The 20,536-nt window shown below is 43.9% G+C and overlaps 1 protein-coding gene across 2 annotated transcripts in view; it reads left to right on the top strand.

Moving 5' to 3' along the window:
* Positions 1-20,536, top strand: part of BFSP2 (beaded filament structural protein 2) — a 77,229-nt gene that overhangs the window by 50,351 nt on the left and 6,342 nt on the right. For both annotated transcript variants that reach the window (XM_070794728.1, XM_070794725.1), the window contains exons 3-4: positions 3,873-4,029; positions 4,994-5,155. In XM_070794728.1, coding sequence (XP_070650829.1) covers positions 3,873-4,029; positions 4,994-5,155 — 319 coding nt within the window. The remainder of the gene's footprint in view (positions 1-3,872; positions 4,030-4,993; positions 5,156-20,536) is intronic.

Genomic DNA, 20,536 nt, shown 5'->3' with positions numbered 1-20,536 from the left:
TGTAGTGGTAGAGAGAAGAGGCAGGCAAATGAGTAGGAAACAATGGGAGTTAAGGGTCTGGATTGGGACAGTGGTTGGAAAGTCACTTTATCAGATTATTGAGGAGCCAGAGGATGTGACAAGACATCAGAGCAGAGAGATGACTCAGTGTGGTTAAGTACAGTCACTCTGCAGGCAATACTGTGAGTCTGGGAAGACACTAGAAGGCAAGTGTAGTTTAGGGCTGGCCTGGGATGGTAGTAGTGGGCAGACTTGAGGGCTGGGTTGAAGAACTAACTGGCTGGATTTGAAAATTATCTACTTAGACAACCTGAAGAGAGAAGGTTAAAGGTAAATCCCAGGCTTTGAACTTGAGTAATTTAGAACACTGGTGATTCTTTGAATGAAATGGGAAATTGGGGAGGGAAAGCTTGTCTAAAATTCAGGCATTGATAATGAGTTTGGTTTTGAGGAAGCTGAGTTGAGTTGATGGTAGAGCAGTCAAGCAGAAGTGATGAGATGCCATGGACACCGTCATGTCAGGGAGGCCTGCAGGTCAAGGCAAGACGGTTCTGGGTGCCATGAGCACCCAGGGGTTCTAACTGAAGCACCACTCAAAGAAGGGTGGTAAAAAAAAAAAAAGGCTAAAAGTTTAACAGCAGCCTTGGGGGATGTCATGGAGATATTTCAAATCCTCAGAGGACTTCCCAAAAAATGGTCCTTAGGGAACCAAAACATCCAGTAATGCTGAATGGATCATGTGCTAGAAGGGACCAGGCTCCCTGGACAGGTGAGCAAAACAGGACTGCAGAGGCAGTGAAGGAGTCTTCCAACCTGGGTCAAAAAGGAACAATCCCCATTATATGAGTGGCTTTCCATTTCAGCTGGAGGGGCAGGATTTGTCTCCAAAGGGACTAAATGTCAATAAGAATGCAATCCTTCAAAAAAGACTACATTTGGGTAGAAAATGTAATCCCACATATAGAACACAGAAAAAATGCTTCAGAAACCACCCTTGAGTGCTGATCCAAAGACACAGGTCCAGCTCTCAGGGAAGTCTCTGGTGGTATGTCACAGGGCTCTGTCCTCAGTCTCCTCATTTACTGTTTTTAACTGCGAGGTGCTTGAAAGCAGATGTGACCAAATGACCCACGATCCAAAGCCAGTGGGGGTGGTGAAGAGTAGACTGACAGAATCATGATTCTGCTCCCAACACATTGGAATAATAGGCCAATGAAACTGTAAGAGGATAAGCATGAACTCCTATTTTGGGATTCAAATAATAGGTACACTTAGAGAAGACAGGAAAACTGGGTTTCAAGCAGCTCTTATGAAAAATGTTCAGGGGTTCTCCTTGATTAGTCCAGCAAATACAGCTGGTCAAACTGAAACAAACAAACACAAACAAAAACTCACAATGCAAATCTTAGGGTTTGTGATGAATAGAATTAAAGGGTTTAAACAAAGGGGCAGACATTCCCACAGGACTGTGAACTGATCAGGCAATATCTGGAGTTTTACATTTTGTTCTCTGTATCACATTTTAAGAAGGATGTAGACCAGTGAGTATTTCTAATCATTCCACAAATATATCTTAAACCTGGTGCTGGGAAAACAAAACGGAAAGGGTCATAGACCCCACCCTCAATAATGATGGATATGAAAACTGATTTACGTGAAGAATGGAGGAAGGAAGGGGAATGTTTAACCTGAAGAAGAAAGGTCTTGGAGGGGTCGAGGGGATGGACACGGGATGAGAGAGTGAGTAAGGGAATATCTCCAAATATTTGGGGACAGCCAGTGAAGGATTTGGGGACAGCCAGTGAAGGATTTAGACTGACTTCAGGTGTTGCAGAGGATGGAACTCAGACTCTTACAGGAATGGAAACTAAAGTTCTTGAAGGAGGCAATTTGCAATAGTTAGAATCATTCAAAAATGGCCTGGTGGCCTTGGGCAATGAGGTCCCATTGCTGGAAGTTTTGAAGCCGAGCCTGCATGATCACCTATCAATAACACCATCAGGGGATTGTCACCTGCAATCAGTTCAGTTCAGTTTAGTTCAGTCGCTCAGTCGTGTCCGACTCTTTGAGACCCCATGAATTGCAGCACGCCAGGCCTCCCTGTCCATCACCAACTCAAGGAGTTCACCCAGACTCACGTCCATCGAGTCAGTGATGCCATCCAGCCATCTCATCCTGTGTCGTCCCCTTCTCCTCTTGCCCCCAATCCCTCCCAGCATCAGAGTCTTTTCCAATGAGTCAACTCTTCGCATGAGGGGGCCAAGGTACTGGAGTTTCAGCTTTAGCATCATTCCTTCCAAAGTAATCCCAGGGCTGATCTCCTTCAGAATGGACTGGTTGGATCTCCTTGCAGTCCAAGGGACTCTCAAGAGTCTTCTCCAACACCACAGTTCAAAAGCATCAATTCTTCTGCACTCAGCCTTCTTCACAGTCCAACTCTCACATCCATACATGACCACAGGAAAAACCATAGCCTTGACTAGACGGACCTTTATTGGCAAAGTAATGTCTCTGCTTTTCAATATGCGGTCTAGGTTGGTCATAACTTTTCTTCCACTGCAATAGTCAAATGCTAAAGTTCCTTAAAATTCTAAGACCTTAAGATGCTTTCTGGAATGAGAGGTATGAGACATCTCCCTTCTGTGGATAGATGAAGGTAACATGTGAAATGTGACTGAGTGGATGGTGGTGGAAGAGAGGAGCGACACTGGAAGAAATTGGAAAAAATGTTGGATAGTTGTTAGGAAAAAAGGCCTGTGCAAACCAGTGATTGAAGTGACTCAGAGGTGATGGTTTCACACTTGTGTCTGTGCATGTATGTGTGTCTGTGTTAGTCACTCAGTAGTGTCTGACTCTTTTTGACCCCATGGACTGTAGCCCACCAAGATCCTTTATCCATGAAATTCTCTAGGCAAGAATACTGGAGTGGGTAGCCATGCCCTCCTCCAGTGGATCTTCCTGACCCAGTTACCAAACTTGGGTCTCCTGCAGGCAGATTCTTTACCATCTGAGCTGCCAGGCAAGCCCTGTGTTATTGCATAGTTCACATATAAATCCAGGTCTCCAGTTGCTATAGAAGAGAAAGGCACACCCCTTCTGATGCTGCAGTGCTGGGGAGGGGATGGGCACCAGGGCCCCTGTTGCTGAAGCATGTGTGTTCCTAGGCACGTCAATCCCCACCTCTCAGTTTGGCCCGGACCTGGCCCTCATCACTTGTCTATATCCCCCTCTTGGCCTCTGAAGACATCTGGGTTTGCAGCCACAGTCCTGAAATTTTACCTGGGCTCTTTGGAGAGAGGAACACGTTCTTCATTTTGAGATTATTAACACATAGCCTGGTAATTAGCAGATTCTCAGCAGTGTTTGTTAAAGCATCCTCAGGTTAAAAGGATGACAAATTAGAACAATGATGACAGTACTGGTCCCCTTAGCTGGATATGGTCTCTTGGAGAAGCTTTCCCTAGAGCTCCTTGCTTCCAGTGCTCCATGAGGCTCATACTTTGTTAGCCCAGGTGCCCTGTTTTCAGCAGTTGGCTGCAATCATTTTCATTTTAATAAATCAATATGTAACAATTGCATTAACAGTGTCCTCAAACCCACTGAGATGAAGGAAATGACAACCCACTCCAGTACTCTTGTCTGGAAAATCCTGTGGACGGAGGAGTATGGTAGGCTACAGACCATGGGGTTGCAGAGAGTCAGACACGACTGAGTGACTTCACTTTCTTTTCTTTCTTTCAAACCCACTGAAACACTGAATTTTAATATTCATTTCCTGACTATCCCATAATTAGCCTGTTGGTCACATTTATAATCTGCTTGTTTTGCTTTGAGGTTATCCAGTCTTGCTGATTGGGTTCTTTTACCTACAGGTACGAAAATGAGCAGCCATTTAGGAAGGCAGCAGAAGAGGAAATTAACTCTCTGTATAAAGTCATTGATGAAGCGAATTCATCAAAAATGGATCTGGAGAGTCAAATAGAAAGCCTAAAAGAAGAACTCGGCTTTCTGTCCAGGAGCTATGAAGAGGTAGGTGGGGACTGGGCTGTCTACAGGTCCAGAAGCCCGCACCTGCCTGGCTGAGCTTCACAGCATAAATGACAACAGCCTTTCTGTGTCAATTGCTCTGGGCTGTGGGTAAAACACCAATTAAATATGATCAGATTCTTATAGTGGGTGAGGTTATCTGGAGTCTCAAACTCCAATTGCTTCAGGGACCAGGCAGGTACAAAAATGGGGAGGCAGCAGGTCCAGGCAGCAGTGTATGATGGAATGTGCGTTGAATTAAAGGGAGCATCTCCCAAGGTTTCTAGCTCGGACCTTCATTCAACACTGGACAGAACAAACGAAATAACTCTGAGAGTAGATCCAGGCTGTGGCTTAGTCACACTTTATAATAAAATTAGGTCAGATCGGAGTGACAAGACCAAAGGGGCCCCCCAACGGTGATGTGGTCCAGTGTCCTGCAGAACTGCGCTGATTCTAAACTACATCGCACCTGTCACTGGTCCAAGATCTAAAATGCTTGCAGTTGAAAAAGTGAAAACCCACTTTACCATGTTCACATTGGGAAGTTACTTCTTTTGTCCAACCTTGAGCTAACCACTTCCTCCTGTTCTTAGTTCCATATTTGTCACCCTTTTTAAAAGGTACCCCTTTTTAAAAACGTCACAGCTATCTTTAACTTTCTTTCCGCCTACTCTGACTTGATGAAATTCATAAGTTTCATCTTGCTTTTGTTGCTTACTCTGTGTTGTGATTTATTTTGAGTTTTGCTTTGGGTGGGTCTGGGATTGTGAAGACCAACTTAAGAAACGCATCCTAGGGAAAAGAGAATATGGTGCCCAAGCTGCCTTTCTCTGTGAAGCCCCACGATTGGCAGCAGCAGACTGAGAAGCCAAGTTTCGCTTATGGAGCTGGGCTTTGGCCGCTAGAACGTCATGTCTTTTCTTTCTCCTCTTGAACTCACTGAGGTGTATGTTGTCATTTTCAGGATGTGAAAATGCTGTACAAACAGCTGGCAGGGTCTGAGCTGGAACAACTGAACGTTCCCATTGGCACTGGGCTGGATGACATCCTTGAGACGATCAGAATTCACTGGGAAAGAGATGTTGAAAAGAACCGGCTGCAGGCAGGAGCCTTGCTCCAAGCTAAGGTGAGAGGCAAGATCAGCACCCTCACTCTGCCCTCTGCAGAAGGAGGCCAAGCAAAGATGAATAGCAGCCAACATGTGAAAGAAGAAAAGCAATCATTTCAATCTCACTAGACAGAAAAAGACATGCAATTTACAGCAATAGTTTTTTGTTCACCTGTCTAAATGCAGAAAATGTTTAAAATGTTAATACTCAATGTTGGCAAGCATGTGGGTGCTCCCCTGAGTTCTTGGGAAGCACAAACCAGTCTGACGTCTTTGAGGAAGGGATTTGATGGTATGTATTGAGAGTCTTAAAATGCCCATACCTACCAATTGAATAATCTAGACTCCATTAAAGATATAATTGAAAATATAGATAAAGTTTACATCCATATATACCCACTGAAGCATTTATTATTACAAGGGTGAAAAAAAGCATTTATTATTACAAGGGTGAAAAGGGAGGAAAAACAGATAAATGTTTAACAACAGGAGAAAGAGTAAGTCACAAGCTGAGCATGCAATAGAATATCAGGCAATTATTAGAAATTAGATTTATGAAGCATTGACAGAAGTATGGGGACTGCTCAGGCAATAAGGTAAAACGGGGGTAATAAGGAGAGTAGAGAATGGTACGTCCCAAGGGCCAGCAAACTTGCTCTAGAACAAGATAGTAAATACTGAGGCTTCCTGGGCCAGAGGTCCTCTGTTGCAGTACTCAGCTCTGCCACTGGTGTGAAAACTGCTGTGGACAAAGCACCAGTGAGCATGGCTGTGTTCCAATAACACTTTATTTTCAGAAACAGGAAGTGAGTGGGCCTGATTTGGCCTTTGGACTGTAATCGCTGACCCCTGCTATACACAGTGGGTAAAGCATTCAAACAAAGAAGCTAAGCCTCAAGAAAAAGTCAGAAGGAAGTTTATTATACTTCAATTATACCTTTATAATTATATAATTTAGGCCTTCCTTGGTAGTTCAACTGGTAAAGAATCCACCTGCAATGCAGGAGACCCTGGTTCAATTCCTGGGTCGGGAAGATCCCCTGGAGAAGGGATAGGCTACCCACTCCAATATTCCTGGGCTTCCCTGGTGGCTCAGATGCTAAAGAATCCTCCTGCAATGTGGGACACCTGAGTTCAATCCCTGGATTGGGAAGATCCCATGGAGGAGGGCATGACAACCCACTCCAGTATTCCTGCCTGGCGAATCCCCGTGGACAAAGGAGCAAGGTGGGCTACAGTCCATGGGGTTGCAAAGAGTTGGACATGACTGAGTGACTTAAGCACAATAATACCTTAATTAAGCTATAAATAAAAGGTCTCCCTTTTTAAAAAAAATCAGAAAGAAAAAACCCTGTAATGTAAAGGTATTAGCGTTAGCGGTGGTTGTCTTTAAGCGAGGGACCCATTTCACGTTGTGGTGTGTTTTCTTTCTTGTTTTTTCATATTTCTCAAACTTTTCTTAAATAGTATGATTTATATTTGTGGAGGGAAAGCATCTTTTCTTAGACCTCAGAAATAAGAAAGGACTTAACCAGAAAATAGAAAGCACAGGGTTTGTTCTTCCCTTCTCCATCTCCCACCAATTCATGACTCTAGAATTCTGAGCCAGAGGATGAAAGAGCAGAAGAGGAAGGGAAGCAGAAAGCAAGTGAGAAAAATTAGATAAAATTTGAAAGAAGTCAAGAGGGTTGCTCTGAAGTCTTGGTGACCATTGAGTGGGTCTCAATCCCGACTGCACAGCAAAATTATTTCAGGGCACTTTCTTTTTTTTTTTTTTTTTTTAATTTTTTTAAATTTTATTTTATTTTTAAACTTTACATAATTGTATTAGTTTTGCCAAATATCAAAATGAATCCACCGCAGGTATACCCGTGTTCCCCATCCTGAACCCTCCTCCCTCCTCCCTCCCCATACCATCCCTCAGGGTCGTCCCAGTGCACTAGCCCCAAGCATCCAATATCGCAGGGCACTTTCAAAAATACCCAGGCCAGAGACCAATTAAATCAGAAGAAGGAGAGGGACTTCCTGGCTTTTAAGCTCACTGATGATTCTAACACATAGCCAAGGTTGGGGACCATGGGTTGATCAAATCGACCAAAAGGAAATGAGCAAGGCCTTTTCTGTTCTTTCTTTTCTCAGCCCTCCTCAACCCCTGCCCCCACATATCAACAGGAAACTTCCCCACAGGGTCTTTGCAAATGTGGATCCTCCCGAATTCTCCAGTCCAGAAAGTGTCTTCCACTCCCCAATTCTCTACTCTCTACCCCTTTCCAACACCTCTTCTTTCAATTCTTTGGGCCGGGTCACTACAAACAATTTCCACAGCAAATAGTGCCTAGTAACTCCTTTGAAATACAGCCTCCACAACCGCGAGAAGTGAAACAGCACAGAGAGAAAGTGAAACCAAAACATAGATTTGGTTTGGGTCCATTGTTTCTTAGGGGACTCATGAATATTTACAATGAATGACCCTGGAGACCATCTGTCCCATACCCTCATTTTAGAGGTGAGGAAATTAAGACCCACAGAGGGTAGTTGATGTCCTGAGGTCACACAGCTGGATGTAACACCACTGTTAAGCTCTCCTGACTCTGGGTCCAGGGACCCTTTCTCTGCGCTGGGCTGTCACTTCTCTTTGGCCCTGTTCCCAAAGCTAAATCATACTGACCCAGCAGTCTGCAAACTTGCTTCTGTCCTAACACCCCCAGGGTCCTTACCACACCATAGTGATTATCTCTCTGGGAAAGGGTGGAGGGGCTCTGTAATTAACAGAAATAAATTGTGCATCACATGAAAAAGAAAAAATTTGTTAGTTATTATTCTTCCCTTACCCTCTTGAGAATCATCATCAGCCCAACAGTCATTCAAACGTTAATTCTAAACAGATCCATTAGAGTTGTTGTTGTTGTTGTTTTAATTTTAAATAGAGTAATCTGAAAGCTACATCTCAGAGAATACACAGTATTTGTTTCAATTTGGCCAATGCTTCCAGTGGGCCTCTTGCAGAGAGGCGGAGCTCAGAAAATATTTGCAGAATGAGTGAATTCTTCTAATCATCCACAGCAATCAGAACTGACAGCCAAAGTCCTCCAATAAATAGTTTTGTCAGTTGCCATCATGCCCTCGGGGGCTGACTTTTGTCCAGCCGGAACATCTCTCGTCTGTTTCTTGGCAGCAAAGCATAAATGTGAAATAGCTTAGCACACACTGCTTTCAAAACCTTTTGCAGAGAGAATATAGACATGTGTTTAATTACCTCTCAGTCTGGAGAGGCTAAAAATTAATTGACATGATTAATTTGTCTTCATTTACATTCCCCCAGAAACTGATCCTGAGACAAATGTTGAAGTGTAGGTAGTTTCTTTGGAAGTTGCAGGAAGCAGAGAAGTGAACCAACGAACACACTATCCAGCCAGCTCCCACTGTGAGAGACTGGAGCATCCCCACTGTGGATCTGGGGGACAGTAAAGAATATAAGAGAGATCAGGAAGCTGGGGTAGTAATACCCTCTCCTGACAGTCATCTGATATCTGCTAGCTGAGTGACCTTTCAGAGTCTTCAGAGAGAGCTCCCAGCTGCACAATCTGGCAGTGGGAAGGAAGCTGGGGAGAACTAACGGGTCACCTAGGAGTCAAGGTGGACGCTGTCTACCTTGTTCTGTGGCTAACCAGGTAGTCTGGAGGCTGGTGTGGCATCTGCTACACTTTCCTGCCAACTCTTAATCGGTAAAAGCTTGTAAAGAAGTTCCCGATAGGTTCTCTCTAGTCATGGTGTTATAGATGTTGGGAACCTCAGCGGCCCAGTTTTTTTTAATTTACTTTTAATTGAAGAATAATTACAATATTGTGTTGGTTTCTGCCATACATCAACATGGATCAGCCATAGGTATTCATATGTCCCCTCCCTCTTGAGCCTCCCTCCCACTTCCCACCCCATCCAGCCCCTCTAGGTTATCACAGAGCCCCAGTTTCAGTTCTTTGAGTCATACAGCAAATTCCCACTGGCTATCTATTTTACATATGTTAGTGTATTTGTTTCCACGCTACACCCTCCATTCATCCCCACTCTCCCCTTCCTACCCACCCCCCAGCCCCACGTCATCATTCTGTCATAAGCAATGGAGATGCTGCCCTGCAAATAGGCTCATCGGTACCATCTTTCTAGATTCCATATATATGCGTTAATATACCATATTTGTTTTTCTCTTTGTGACTTGTTTCACTCTGTTTAATAGGCTCTAGGTTTATCCACCTCATTGGAACTGACTCAAATGTGTTCCTTTCTATGGCTGAGTAATATTCCACTGCATTTATGTACCACAGCTTCTTTTTCCATTCATCTGTTGATGGACATCTAGGTTGCTTCCATGTCCTGCCTATTGTAAATAGTGCTGCAATGAACATTGGGGTACATGTGTCTTTTTCAATTATGGTTTCTCAGGATAGATGCCCAGTGGTGGCATTTCTGGGTCATAAGGTAGTTTTATTCCTAGTTTTTTAGTAAATCTCCATCCTGTCTACCATAGTGGATGTATCAATTTACATTCCCACCTTGGTCCAGTTTTTGGAGTTTCTCAAGTTGCAGGATTCAGTGACTGGGGCATCAGGTTGGTCCAGAGAATTTTTAGAGTGTTTTAAAGTCTGGCCCTTTCTTTTCTGTTTAATGTGGTTACCCAACTCAGGATATCTGGGTATACTTTGAGAACCTCCAACAGCACGCCATACCACCCTCCAGACCACCTGGTTAGCCATGGAACACATTACCCAACTGCTGCTGCTGCTGCTAAGTTGCTTCAGTCGTGTCCGACTCTATGCAACCCCATAGACGGCAGCCCAGCAGGCTCCTCCATCCCTGAGATTCTCCAGGCAAGAACACTGGAGTGGGTTGCCATTTCCTTCTCCAATGCATGAAAGTGAAAAGTGAAAATGAAGTCACTCAATCATGTCCAACTCGTAGCGACCCCATGGACTGCAGCCCACCAGGCTCCTCCATCCATGGGATTTTCCAGGCAACAGTACTAGAGTGGGGTGCCATTGCCTTCTCCGACTCAGTCTGCAACTACCACCTTAAAAGACCACCTTGGGAAATCCAGTAGAGTCGCTATTATTTGCCTGTTTCCTAGATTCATGTGCTGAGATATTTCCACTCTGTAGAGTAACAAACAAAACAGAGAGTCCTAAGTGCAAATACCTTGGCTAGGTTAAGATCTTACAGTGCTCTTCTTCCTAAAACTTTTGCAGAACTTACGGGTGCATTGAAGTCATCTGTCCATCATTGTTAGAAGACTATTAATAGAATTCAAAAATTAAACCGATAACCATGTGAGGCCATTTGTGCTGGCTAGACCTCTGACATCCTTTCTGTTCATTCAAACAGCCTCAAAAGTAGGAACTATTGTTATTCCCACTTCACAGATGTGTTTTCTGCAACCAGGAAGGAAGAAAGGAAAGCAAGTAGAAAGGGAGAAAAGGAGGAGAAAGAGCTGGGAGCTTCTAGTTTCCCTGCAACCAGGCTGTTTCTACTAAGTTTTTCTTTCACAGGTGCAAAAATTCAAGCATCATATCATCAACAGGAGAATGATGTTCTGGGTAGCCAAAAAGACACTTTCAGGAATGTAATCCTAAATGCCTGTTACAGTCTTTTGTGGGCTTTCCCTGTGGCTCAGTGATTAAGAATCTACCTGCAGTGCAGGAGACGGGGGTCCGGTCCCTGGGTCAGGAAGGTCTTCTGGAGGAGAGCATGGCAATCCACTCCAGTATTCTTGCCTGGAGAATCCCATGGACAGAGGAACCTGGAAGGCTACAGTCCATAGTATCACAAAGAGTCGGACACAACTGAAGAGATTTAGCACACACCCATCCATAGCCTTTTATGTCAGTGTCAGTCCATCATGATATATATAATCCCATGTTTCTTCCACCTGATCTTTTCCTTACCAGTGTGCGGTTCTCCTAGAAATGGGGCCACTCTGCAGACTAAGGGCTCCCCAAGTTTCTGAATCAGGCTGCTTAGGGATTGAACGGTTGGCCTTAACCACTTCAGTTTGCCCTTGATGGAGTTGGAGGCCCTCCCCCCAGTTCCTAGAAGTTGCATCTCTGTCCTTGTTCACTGCAGGTGGGTGATGTGCACAATAATCAAAGGCTTGTTTAATGTTGGGCAGGGGGTGGCGCTCTGATGAATCTCTCAGGGGCAGGGGCTCCCCAACAAATAGATTGCTCCCATGCCTCCTGCCCTGACAATAGGCCACACTTGCCTCAGATCAGTTTAAGGCATTTGTGGTCAGAAACTTTGTCTGTGCTGTAACCATCATGCCTCAAATAGTCAGGATGACAGATTGTGGAGACGGTTAAGAATGAAGAAAGCTGAACAGATGGAGATGAATTGTGAGGTTTCTGGTTGTTGCTAACTTAGAGCTGGAGAAGACACTGAGACTGACTAGAGTGGTGCCCTCTGATGAAAGTGTCCGTGGGCAGGTGGGGGGAGGGGCTGTTCTGTGACCTGTGCAGCAGTCCAGTGAGGCAGCTCAGTCGTGGTTATTGAGCACCAGAAATGTGCCTGATACGACTGAGAACCTGAACTCTTGATTTATTTTTTATAACTTCTTACATAATCACTATGTGTTGGCTAGTTGGCTACCATACTGGACAGCATGGATCTAGATCTACCCGTGAGCAACTAGAAGCTTTGGATAACGTGTCACCATGTCATCTATATTCACAAACAGTAGCTTGCCCTGTGGGGTATATATTTTATACAGGCTGCTGTGTCTGTGCCTTTTCTTTACTTGCTTTTACCTGGAAGAGTCAATTTTTTCTAAATGCATTTCTGGCACTCAACTGTAAGATGGGAAATTAGAAGCTCCATATGGTCCTGCCATGATAGTCAACTGGGGGAGTTCCTTTGGGAAAGCAGACTCCGAGAGTATCTGTAATCTGGGGGTCCCTGTGTGCTGATGAGTTGGCTATACTCTCAATGGCTCTTCCGTGAAATAAGTCCTCACAGCAAGCACTGAAGAGGAATCATGTAGCATTTCTAAACCTCATAAAAACACCACAGAGTCAGCTTTGAAAAGAGCCCCAGCTTACTTTTATTTCTTATTTTATTTATTCATTTTAATATCTAGTACCTTCACTTGGTTCAAAATTCAAGATGTACAAAATAACAAACAGTGAAAAGTGTCACCTCACCCATGTCCCAGGCACCCAGGCTTTGTTGTTGGGTCAATAAATGTTACCCTTTTCCTATGTCCCCTTTCAGAGACATTTTTTATGCATATACAAGAAAATATGTACATATTTTCTCTCTTCTTACACAAATAGTATTATTTGGAACATACTGCTTCTTAGCTGCACAATATTGTACTCCAGAGGGCAACAAAGCTAAATCTGGCCCACAAGCAATATCTGACCTGCTGCCTGTTTTTCCGCAAATAAAGTTTTATTGGAATGTAGCCATGCTCATCATTTACATATTGTCTACAGCTGTATTTGCATTGTACCAGCAGAGTTGAGTAGTTGCAACAGAGACCATATGGTCTGCCAAGCCTAAAACATTTACTATCTGGCTCTTTACAGAAAAGTTGCCAACCTTTGTTCCAGCTAATGTGTATCCTAGGGTTTATTTAACCTGTACCCTGTTGATGAATGGTGGCTTCCAATCTTTCCTATAATATTATAAATGATTAGTCACTAACTGTGTATGTCCCTCCTTTCCCAATATAAAAATGTATCTGTTGGATAAATTTATAGACATGGAATTGCTGGAGCAAAAATTATGTCCAATCAGTAATTTTGATAAACATTGCCAAATTACCTTCCGTAAAGGTTGTAACAATTCTCATTAGAAATGTTTGAGAATATATATTCCCTGCATCCTCATTGAGACTGAGTTCTCACACTGTGATCTCTTTGTGATCTTTGCCAATATTATAGGTAAAAATGGTTTTTCAGTATATTTTTATTTTGCCTTTGTCGTATTATGAGGAAGGTGGAACATCATGGCTGAATTTCATCCATATTTGCTTTTGTGTATTCTATCAGATCATATCTTTTGCCCATTTTTATTAGGTCTTGGACTCTAATACTGGTTTATAGTGGCTGTTTGTACGTTAGAGAAATAATTAATTCTCCATGATATCTTCCTAGCTTGTCACTTGTCTTTTTTTTTTTTTTTTTATTAGCCACACTGCATGGCTTGCGGGATCCTAATTTCCTGACCGGGGAATAAACCAAGCCTTGGCAGTGAAAGCACAGAGTCCTAACCACTGGACCACCAGGGACCTCCCTGTCACTGGTCTTTTTACTTACTTTATCATGGTTCCAGCTAGCTTTCAAAAGTTGTTATTAGCCTGTAAGGAAGTGTTAGTATAGGAGCCAAGGGCCAGAATTTGGTTCCTGTAGCTGTGTGCTGCGGTGGTGTGACCCAGCTGGTGCAGCTGGGGGCAGGTGTGGAGAGTCAAGAGTAGGAAATATGAAGAGGCTGTCACACCCTCTTCTTTATCTGACTACCCAGCACAATCACAGGTGTTGTAAGGGCGCACCCAGGTCCTCACCTCCTATATTGGGTTTTCAACCCCACGACTGGTCGACACCCAGTTGGCTATCAGGGGATCACTCACCATTGCAACCTTGTCCTCACACCTTCTACCAAGAAATCTTCACTCGCTCACTCATTCAGACGCAGCCTGTCAAGGACAAACCAGGCTCCAGGCCCTGAGCTTGGTGCTGTGGACACAAAGTCCTTGGCTTCAATTCTTGGTCATTCCTGGCACCTGATTCTGCTGATCTCAAATCTGTCTTGGATATTTCTTAACAGTAGCTCTTTCCCAAGAAAAGCATAGGAATCTTACTTCTAAACCAAGAGATCTGCAAAAACAAGACAACACAAGTCTCTGAGACATTAAGGTAGGGTGGCTTGTATTCAACATTTGGTCTCCTGGCAGGGGCAGAGCAGAGGTGAGCCTTCTTAGAAATGGGGTGATCTCCATGAACCAGAGCAAAAATGCTGTCATTTCAACTTTTTCAATAATTACTTTAGGAAGAAAAATCTATTTTTATCCTCAGAATACTCCTCCTTCCTGAGCTTCTTCTGCTTCTTTCATCAGCGGGCACACTTGCACACTACCAAGAAGGCAGGGGTCTGCCAGACCACGTGCTCCCATGGGTTTCCTTTGGCAGCTTCAACTGAGGCTGTGAATTGCTCCTATACCCTAAAGAAAGCACCTTCAGCAGCCAAACAGCTCTCGTGTAAATTCAAGAAGAGACTTGGCTCAGCCAGGCCAGGCCAGCTCTTCTGCCAGTGTTGATGTTTCACTGAGGGAGACAAGAACTTCTTTTTAATTCCCACTAAGGCGAACCCAAATCCTCCTGGGTGGCATCCAGCCTTCTCCCTACTAAATCCTACATCTGGCTGGGGTAGCTGCCTGGCAAAAGCTTTCCTCAGCTAAATAGCATTTATATGACACTTGTGACTATGAAGTACCTTATAATCATAATAATGACAGCTAGTCCTCCTAATGAAAAGGAGATTTGATTTAATTCCATGGTAGATGTTCCTCTACTGTAGTCCCAAACCTGTGCCTGGGATACTTTGTTGACCTTAAATAAAGGTCGTTGGGTATGTTCTAGGGGTAAAAACCAGTTTAGGTGCCTGGGATGGAAGTTGAGGGGTGAGTACGAAGTTGTTCCTGCACACAAGGTGCCACACCCTAGTGTGAGGTTAGGTGGGGAGCAGGTGGGAGGCAGCGGACAGAAAGACCACTCTTTCGCAGGACAGAGTGAACCGAGCCAGGAAAGCAGGAGCTTATTAAGGGTTTACCAAGTGCCAAACAGTGTCCAGAGCACTTGACAGGCCTGTTCTTAGTTCATCTTCCTAACCTGAGATAGCTACTGTGATTTCAACCATCATATAGAGAAGGAAACTAAGGCACAGACAGGTTAGATAAATTACCCAAGATCACAAAGTTAGGACATGGCAGAGCTAGGATTCAAACCATGTGTTCTAACTATAGAATCAACAGTCTTCACTGCTAGGCTGACCCAGACAGATCACGTGGAGTGGGTGGGGAGCTGGGGAGCAGGGAGACCTTGATTCATCCTCTTTCCTAAGGATGAGCACAAGTGACGTCATGTGTGAGGCTGGGAGGGCTTTGTCTTGAGGAACCAAAAGGTTATGCCAGGCTTCTGTCAGGATCTTTCCAGACCACAATTCTGTGCCTTCTATGTGGATGTGAAAATGAAAGTGTTTGTTGCTCAGTCATGTCCGACTCTTTGAGAGCCCCATGGAGTGTAGCCCAACAGGCGTAAGATTCCTCTGTGAAGCAAGATCAGAAACCCCTGCTTCTCCAAGGAACCCATTGCTTTCCCTTTCTCCATGAATGTGACCATAATGAGGTCAGTGTAATCCTGCGAGATCTGAGAAGCTTAAGAGCAAGGACGTGAGCAAGGACGTTGGCAGAGCGATGCTCTGGTAAAGCTGTTCCCCAGCTGCAAAACCCAGAGAGCTTGTGAGACTCTGGAGCCCATGCAGCAACTGCTCAGGGAAAGGCAGACTGCACATGTCCACCCCTGAGTGCTCAGCTTGGACTCATGTTCAGTGCTCAGCTTGGACCCACGTCACTGCTGTCCATACTCTGCCTCCTCTTAAACTCTCACTCTCCCCTCACACCACACAATCACCACTTCCAAGTCACCTTTCCAAGTGCCCAGGGTGTTTGGAGGAATGGCTGCACTAATCAGCAAAGTGGGTGGGGTGTGGAGATGGCTCTTTTCCCCTCCAATTGGATGGCTCTTTACCATCCAATTCTTCATTCTGACTTCCTTAAGAGTCTGCTGCTCTTTTTCTCTCACATCCATCCTTCATGTGCAACACCATGCCAATTTGTAAAAATTAATTTGAAAATGTTTACCATATTTCAAAATGCCAATATGCTTTCCTGCCCCAGAAATATTACTGGAGTGCAAACCTGAGTAGCCCAACTCCTGCACAGTGGACCCAAGGTTTCAAGCTGATCTGCAAGCCTAGGGACCAACATATTTGAATCTCAGCACACATCCCAGCAATGGCACTGAATCGCAGATCAAGGTCCTCCCTTCCCATGCTCAGGGGCTAGAAACACATAGCTGCTGTTTGGTGTATGAGGAGAAATCTGGAGGTGTTGGGTCAACATAAATCTAAAAGCCACTGGAGAAGAACATGTTATACTTTTAGGTGAGTTAAAACAATTGACTGTCTCCATATGAAGGGCAAGTATCATTTGTGGCAAGCTGATTTAAGAAGGTTGTCATTATTGTTCGTGTCCAACTCTTTGTGACCCCACGGAGTGCAGCACAGCAGGCTTCCCTGTCCTTCACTGTTTCCTGGGGTTTGTTCAAACTCATGTCCTTTGAGTCAGTGATGCCATCCAACCATCTCATCCTCTGTCACCGCCTTCTCCTCTTGAAAATGTTGGAGATGTCATATAAAACAATATTTACACCCATAGGGATCAAATTAGTTTCTTTTTCTTTCCACCTTAATTTAAAAAATGGTGCAAGAAAGTTTCCATTTAGTGATGGGACGTCACTAACACTTCTCTTATATTTATTAACTCTACCTTTCAACAAAGAGAAAGCCAACTTTGAGATTCAGCAGCTTGGCAAGCAGCATGTGTTAAAATACAATACAGTGGCTTGTTTTCATTTTGTTGACTTTTCAGTTATCTTTTATCTTTGGCAAGTAACACAGTTTTATCAGTTTTCGTAACAACCTAGAACTTTGCTTCCAAGGACCAGGCATCACATGGAAGTTTTAAATGCACATTCCTGGGCCCCACTCAGGATCTCTTGACTCAGAATCTGCATTTTCACAAGGTCTCCCAGATGATGCAGCCACACATTAATATTTGAGAACTTAACTGCAGATCACATTTTTAAAGACATTTATTTACAAAGAAAAAGTGAATTGATTCAAATAAAAACAGTTTGAATAAGTATTCATATATGCAACAAACCATGCTCGTTGTCTAAGAATACTTGGAAAATATTTGGGTACAGCATTTTGCTAATAAAACTGAGACATGGAGATTCATCTCTCCGGAGACCAGTGTGTACCACTGAACCACAGACTACATTATCTGAATGCAGTAGAGGGACACTTCATTCCTTGGCCAGCAGCTTTACCCCAGGCCTGCCCACTAAGGAACTGAAGTGTGCCTCCGTGGGACTGGACTTCCCCTCGTGCCCAGCTCTAACTCATGCTGTGCTGGTGACATTCTCTCTGCAGGGAAATGTAAACACATGTATTTATGTGCCAGTCATATTCACATTACTACTTCAGTTCAGTTCAGTCGCTCAGTCGTGTCCGACTCTTTGCAACCCCATGAATCGCAGCACTCCAGGCCTCCCTGTCCATCACCAACTCCCAGAGTTTACCCAAACTCATATCCATCGAGTTGGTGATGCCATCCAGCCATCTCATCCTCTGTCATCCTCTTCTCCTCCTGCCCCCAATCCCTCCCAGCATCAGAGTCTTTTCCAATGAGTCAACTCTTTGCATGAGGTGGCCAAAGTATTGGAGTTTCAGCTTCAACATCAGTCCTCCCAATGAACACCCAGGACTGATTTCCTTTAGGATGGACTGGTTGGATCTCCTTGCAGTCCAAGGGACTCTCAAGAGTCTTCTCCAATACCACAGTTCAAAAGCATCAATTCTTGGACACTCAGCTTTCTTCACAGTCCAACTCTCACATCCATACATGACCACTGGAAAAACCATAGCCTTGACTAGACGGACCTTTGTTGGCAAAGAATGTCTCTGCTTTTCAATATGCTGTCTAGGTTGGTCATAACTTTCCTTCCAAGGAGTAACCATATTTTAATTTCATGGCTGCAGTCACCATCTGCAGTGATTTTGGAGCCCCAAAAAATAAAGTCAGCCACTGTTTCCACTGTTTCCCCATCTATTTCCCATGAAGTGATGGGACCAGATGACATGATCTTCATTTTCTGAATGTTGAGCTTTAAGCCAACTTTTTCACTCTCCTCTTTCACTTTCATCAAGAGACTTTTTAGTTGCTCTTCACTTTCTGCCATAAGGGTGGTGTCGTCTGCATATCTGAGGTTATTGATATTTCTCCTGGCAATCTTGATTCCAGCTTGTGCTTCTTCCAGCCCAGCGTTTCCCGTGATGTACTCTGCCTATACTACTTAGAGGTAACATAAAAGTTTCTGTTGATATTTTCTTATGTTATTTTAGAAATAACAAATTTTAAGATAAAACACTTTGTTTTTCCATTAGAACCTATAGCTTCAGTGTGACTTGCTATTTCTTACAAAATCTGCCAGCCATTTTAATAATTCTGTCATCAACTGTAGTGTCACAAAATCAGAAAAGTGCTTGATTATTAATATCAAATTAAACAAAAAGTCACTCACATCATAGGAATGAGGACAACTCTGCTGTGAATTTTGGTTGATATTTTCGTTGACTTTAATGAGTTCATTCATCAGTGCTATGAGTGACTTCTTTGTGAATCACATAGTAATTTTCAAATACTTGAAGAATAACCCCTCTAACTTTTGTGACATTATCAATGCAATAGCTATAGACATGACCCACTTTTAAGTTTAATCTGCATTATTAACACTTTCTGCATCCCTTTCTTAAGTCTGCACAATCAACAAAACAATAATTCAGTCCCTGATTTGTAGTGTTTGCCAGTTTCCATGGTGTAAGTACTCTCACCAGGGCTGATTTAAAACTACTGTATAGCTCAGTCATGTCTGACTCTTTGTGACCCCATGGACTGTAGCCCACAAGGCTCCTCTGTACATGGAATTTTCTGGGCAAGTATACTGCATTGAATTGCCATTTCCTCCTCCAGGGAAGCTTCCCAATCTAAGGATCGAACCCACATCTCTTGTGTCTTCTGCATTGGCAGGTAGATTCTTTACCACTGAGCCACCTGGGAAGCCCATTAGTTATCATTAGGAGTATTCAACTATAGTGAGTTTTGCAAACTCATTTGTTAGCTACTATTCCTTGTTACATATAGAAAATATACAGAGCCAATATTTGCACACTTTTAAGGTTCCTAAAACCTCCACATGCATAACTGATGGGAGCCTCACAGTGACCCCAGGAGGCAGTCATCATATGATTATCATTCCCCACTCAACATCATCTAAGGGTACAGACTGGAACTCAGAGAGGCTGAATAATGGGCCAGAGACACACAGCCATGGGCCAACCAGTCAGAGCTGAGCCCATGGGTTCTGCTGTCCTTCAGCTGCTCCCTGGCATTTAATGGACATTTTAGTTGAGCTCTTAATAGACCTCAAACAGCAAGAATTGGCAGAACTGATACTGAGATGTGAGCCTTCTGATTTGGGATTTTTTTAGCCAGTCAATTAGGTGGACTATTTGGGCATAATTCTATAAATAAGTATTCATATGTGGTAAAGATGGGAAACTCAGAAAGCCAGTAACCTAGGAGAGAAAGCAGTTTATTTTCTCCTACATCATTGACTTGGAGACCTTTCAACGGGCTGCACTGAAGAAACACGAGGGAGAACTCTGGTGTTTTCCCTTTTCTCCAGCAAAGAGGAGTAGCAGTGACCCGCTCTCGTGAATGTAGGAGGAATCAGAATATGTCCATCTTGCTCTGGGGAGAAGCACAGATCTTCCCCTTGTATTCACAGTGGTGGTCAGATGGATCTTTACAGGAAAACAGCAGCTTTCAGGTCGAGCTGGTTCACCCCTTGTTGGGGGAAGATGTGGGACAATTGCAACGCTGGAGGGAGTTCAAATTTCCAAAGTTTATCATGGTTACAACGCCTACTTTTTTTTTATAATCCTTCCTGATGACCCCTTAGCACTGGGTTTTTTATTATTAATTAATTAATTTTGGGGGGTTGCACTGGGTCTTCATTGCTGCACACAGGCTTTCTCTAATTGTGGCAAGTTGCGGCTACTCTTTGCTGCGGTGCATGACCTTATCTTTGCAGTGGCATCTCTTGTTGCTAAGCATGGGCTCTAGGCACACAGACCTCAGCAGTTGCAGCATGTGGACTCACTAGTTGTGACTCGCAGGCCCTAGAGCACAAGGGCTCCAGTAGTTACGGTACATAGGCTTGGCTGCTCCCCAGCATGTGGAATCTTCCCAGACCAGGAACTGAACCTGTGTCCCCTGCACTGGCAGGCGGATTGTTAATCACTGAGCCACCAGAGAAGTCTGAAATGCCTATGTTTTTGACTCAGCAGTTTCACTACAGCAATTTACCCCTCAGAGATCCCCCCATGTATGGAAATTGAGGGATTGCGTCATTGTTCATAACAGGCCAAGACTGGAAACAAGGTAAGTGTCAATCATTGGGAAACTTCCAAATAATCACAGTACCTCCAAGCAAGGTAATATCATGC

This window comes from Bos indicus, chromosome 1 (assembly GCF_029378745.1).
Source record: "Bos indicus isolate NIAB-ARS_2022 breed Sahiwal x Tharparkar chromosome 1, NIAB-ARS_B.indTharparkar_mat_pri_1.0, whole genome shotgun sequence".
NCBI lineage: Eukaryota > Metazoa > Chordata > Mammalia > Artiodactyla > Bovidae > Bos > Bos indicus.
This window is presented reverse-complemented; position numbering and strand designations above follow the sequence as displayed.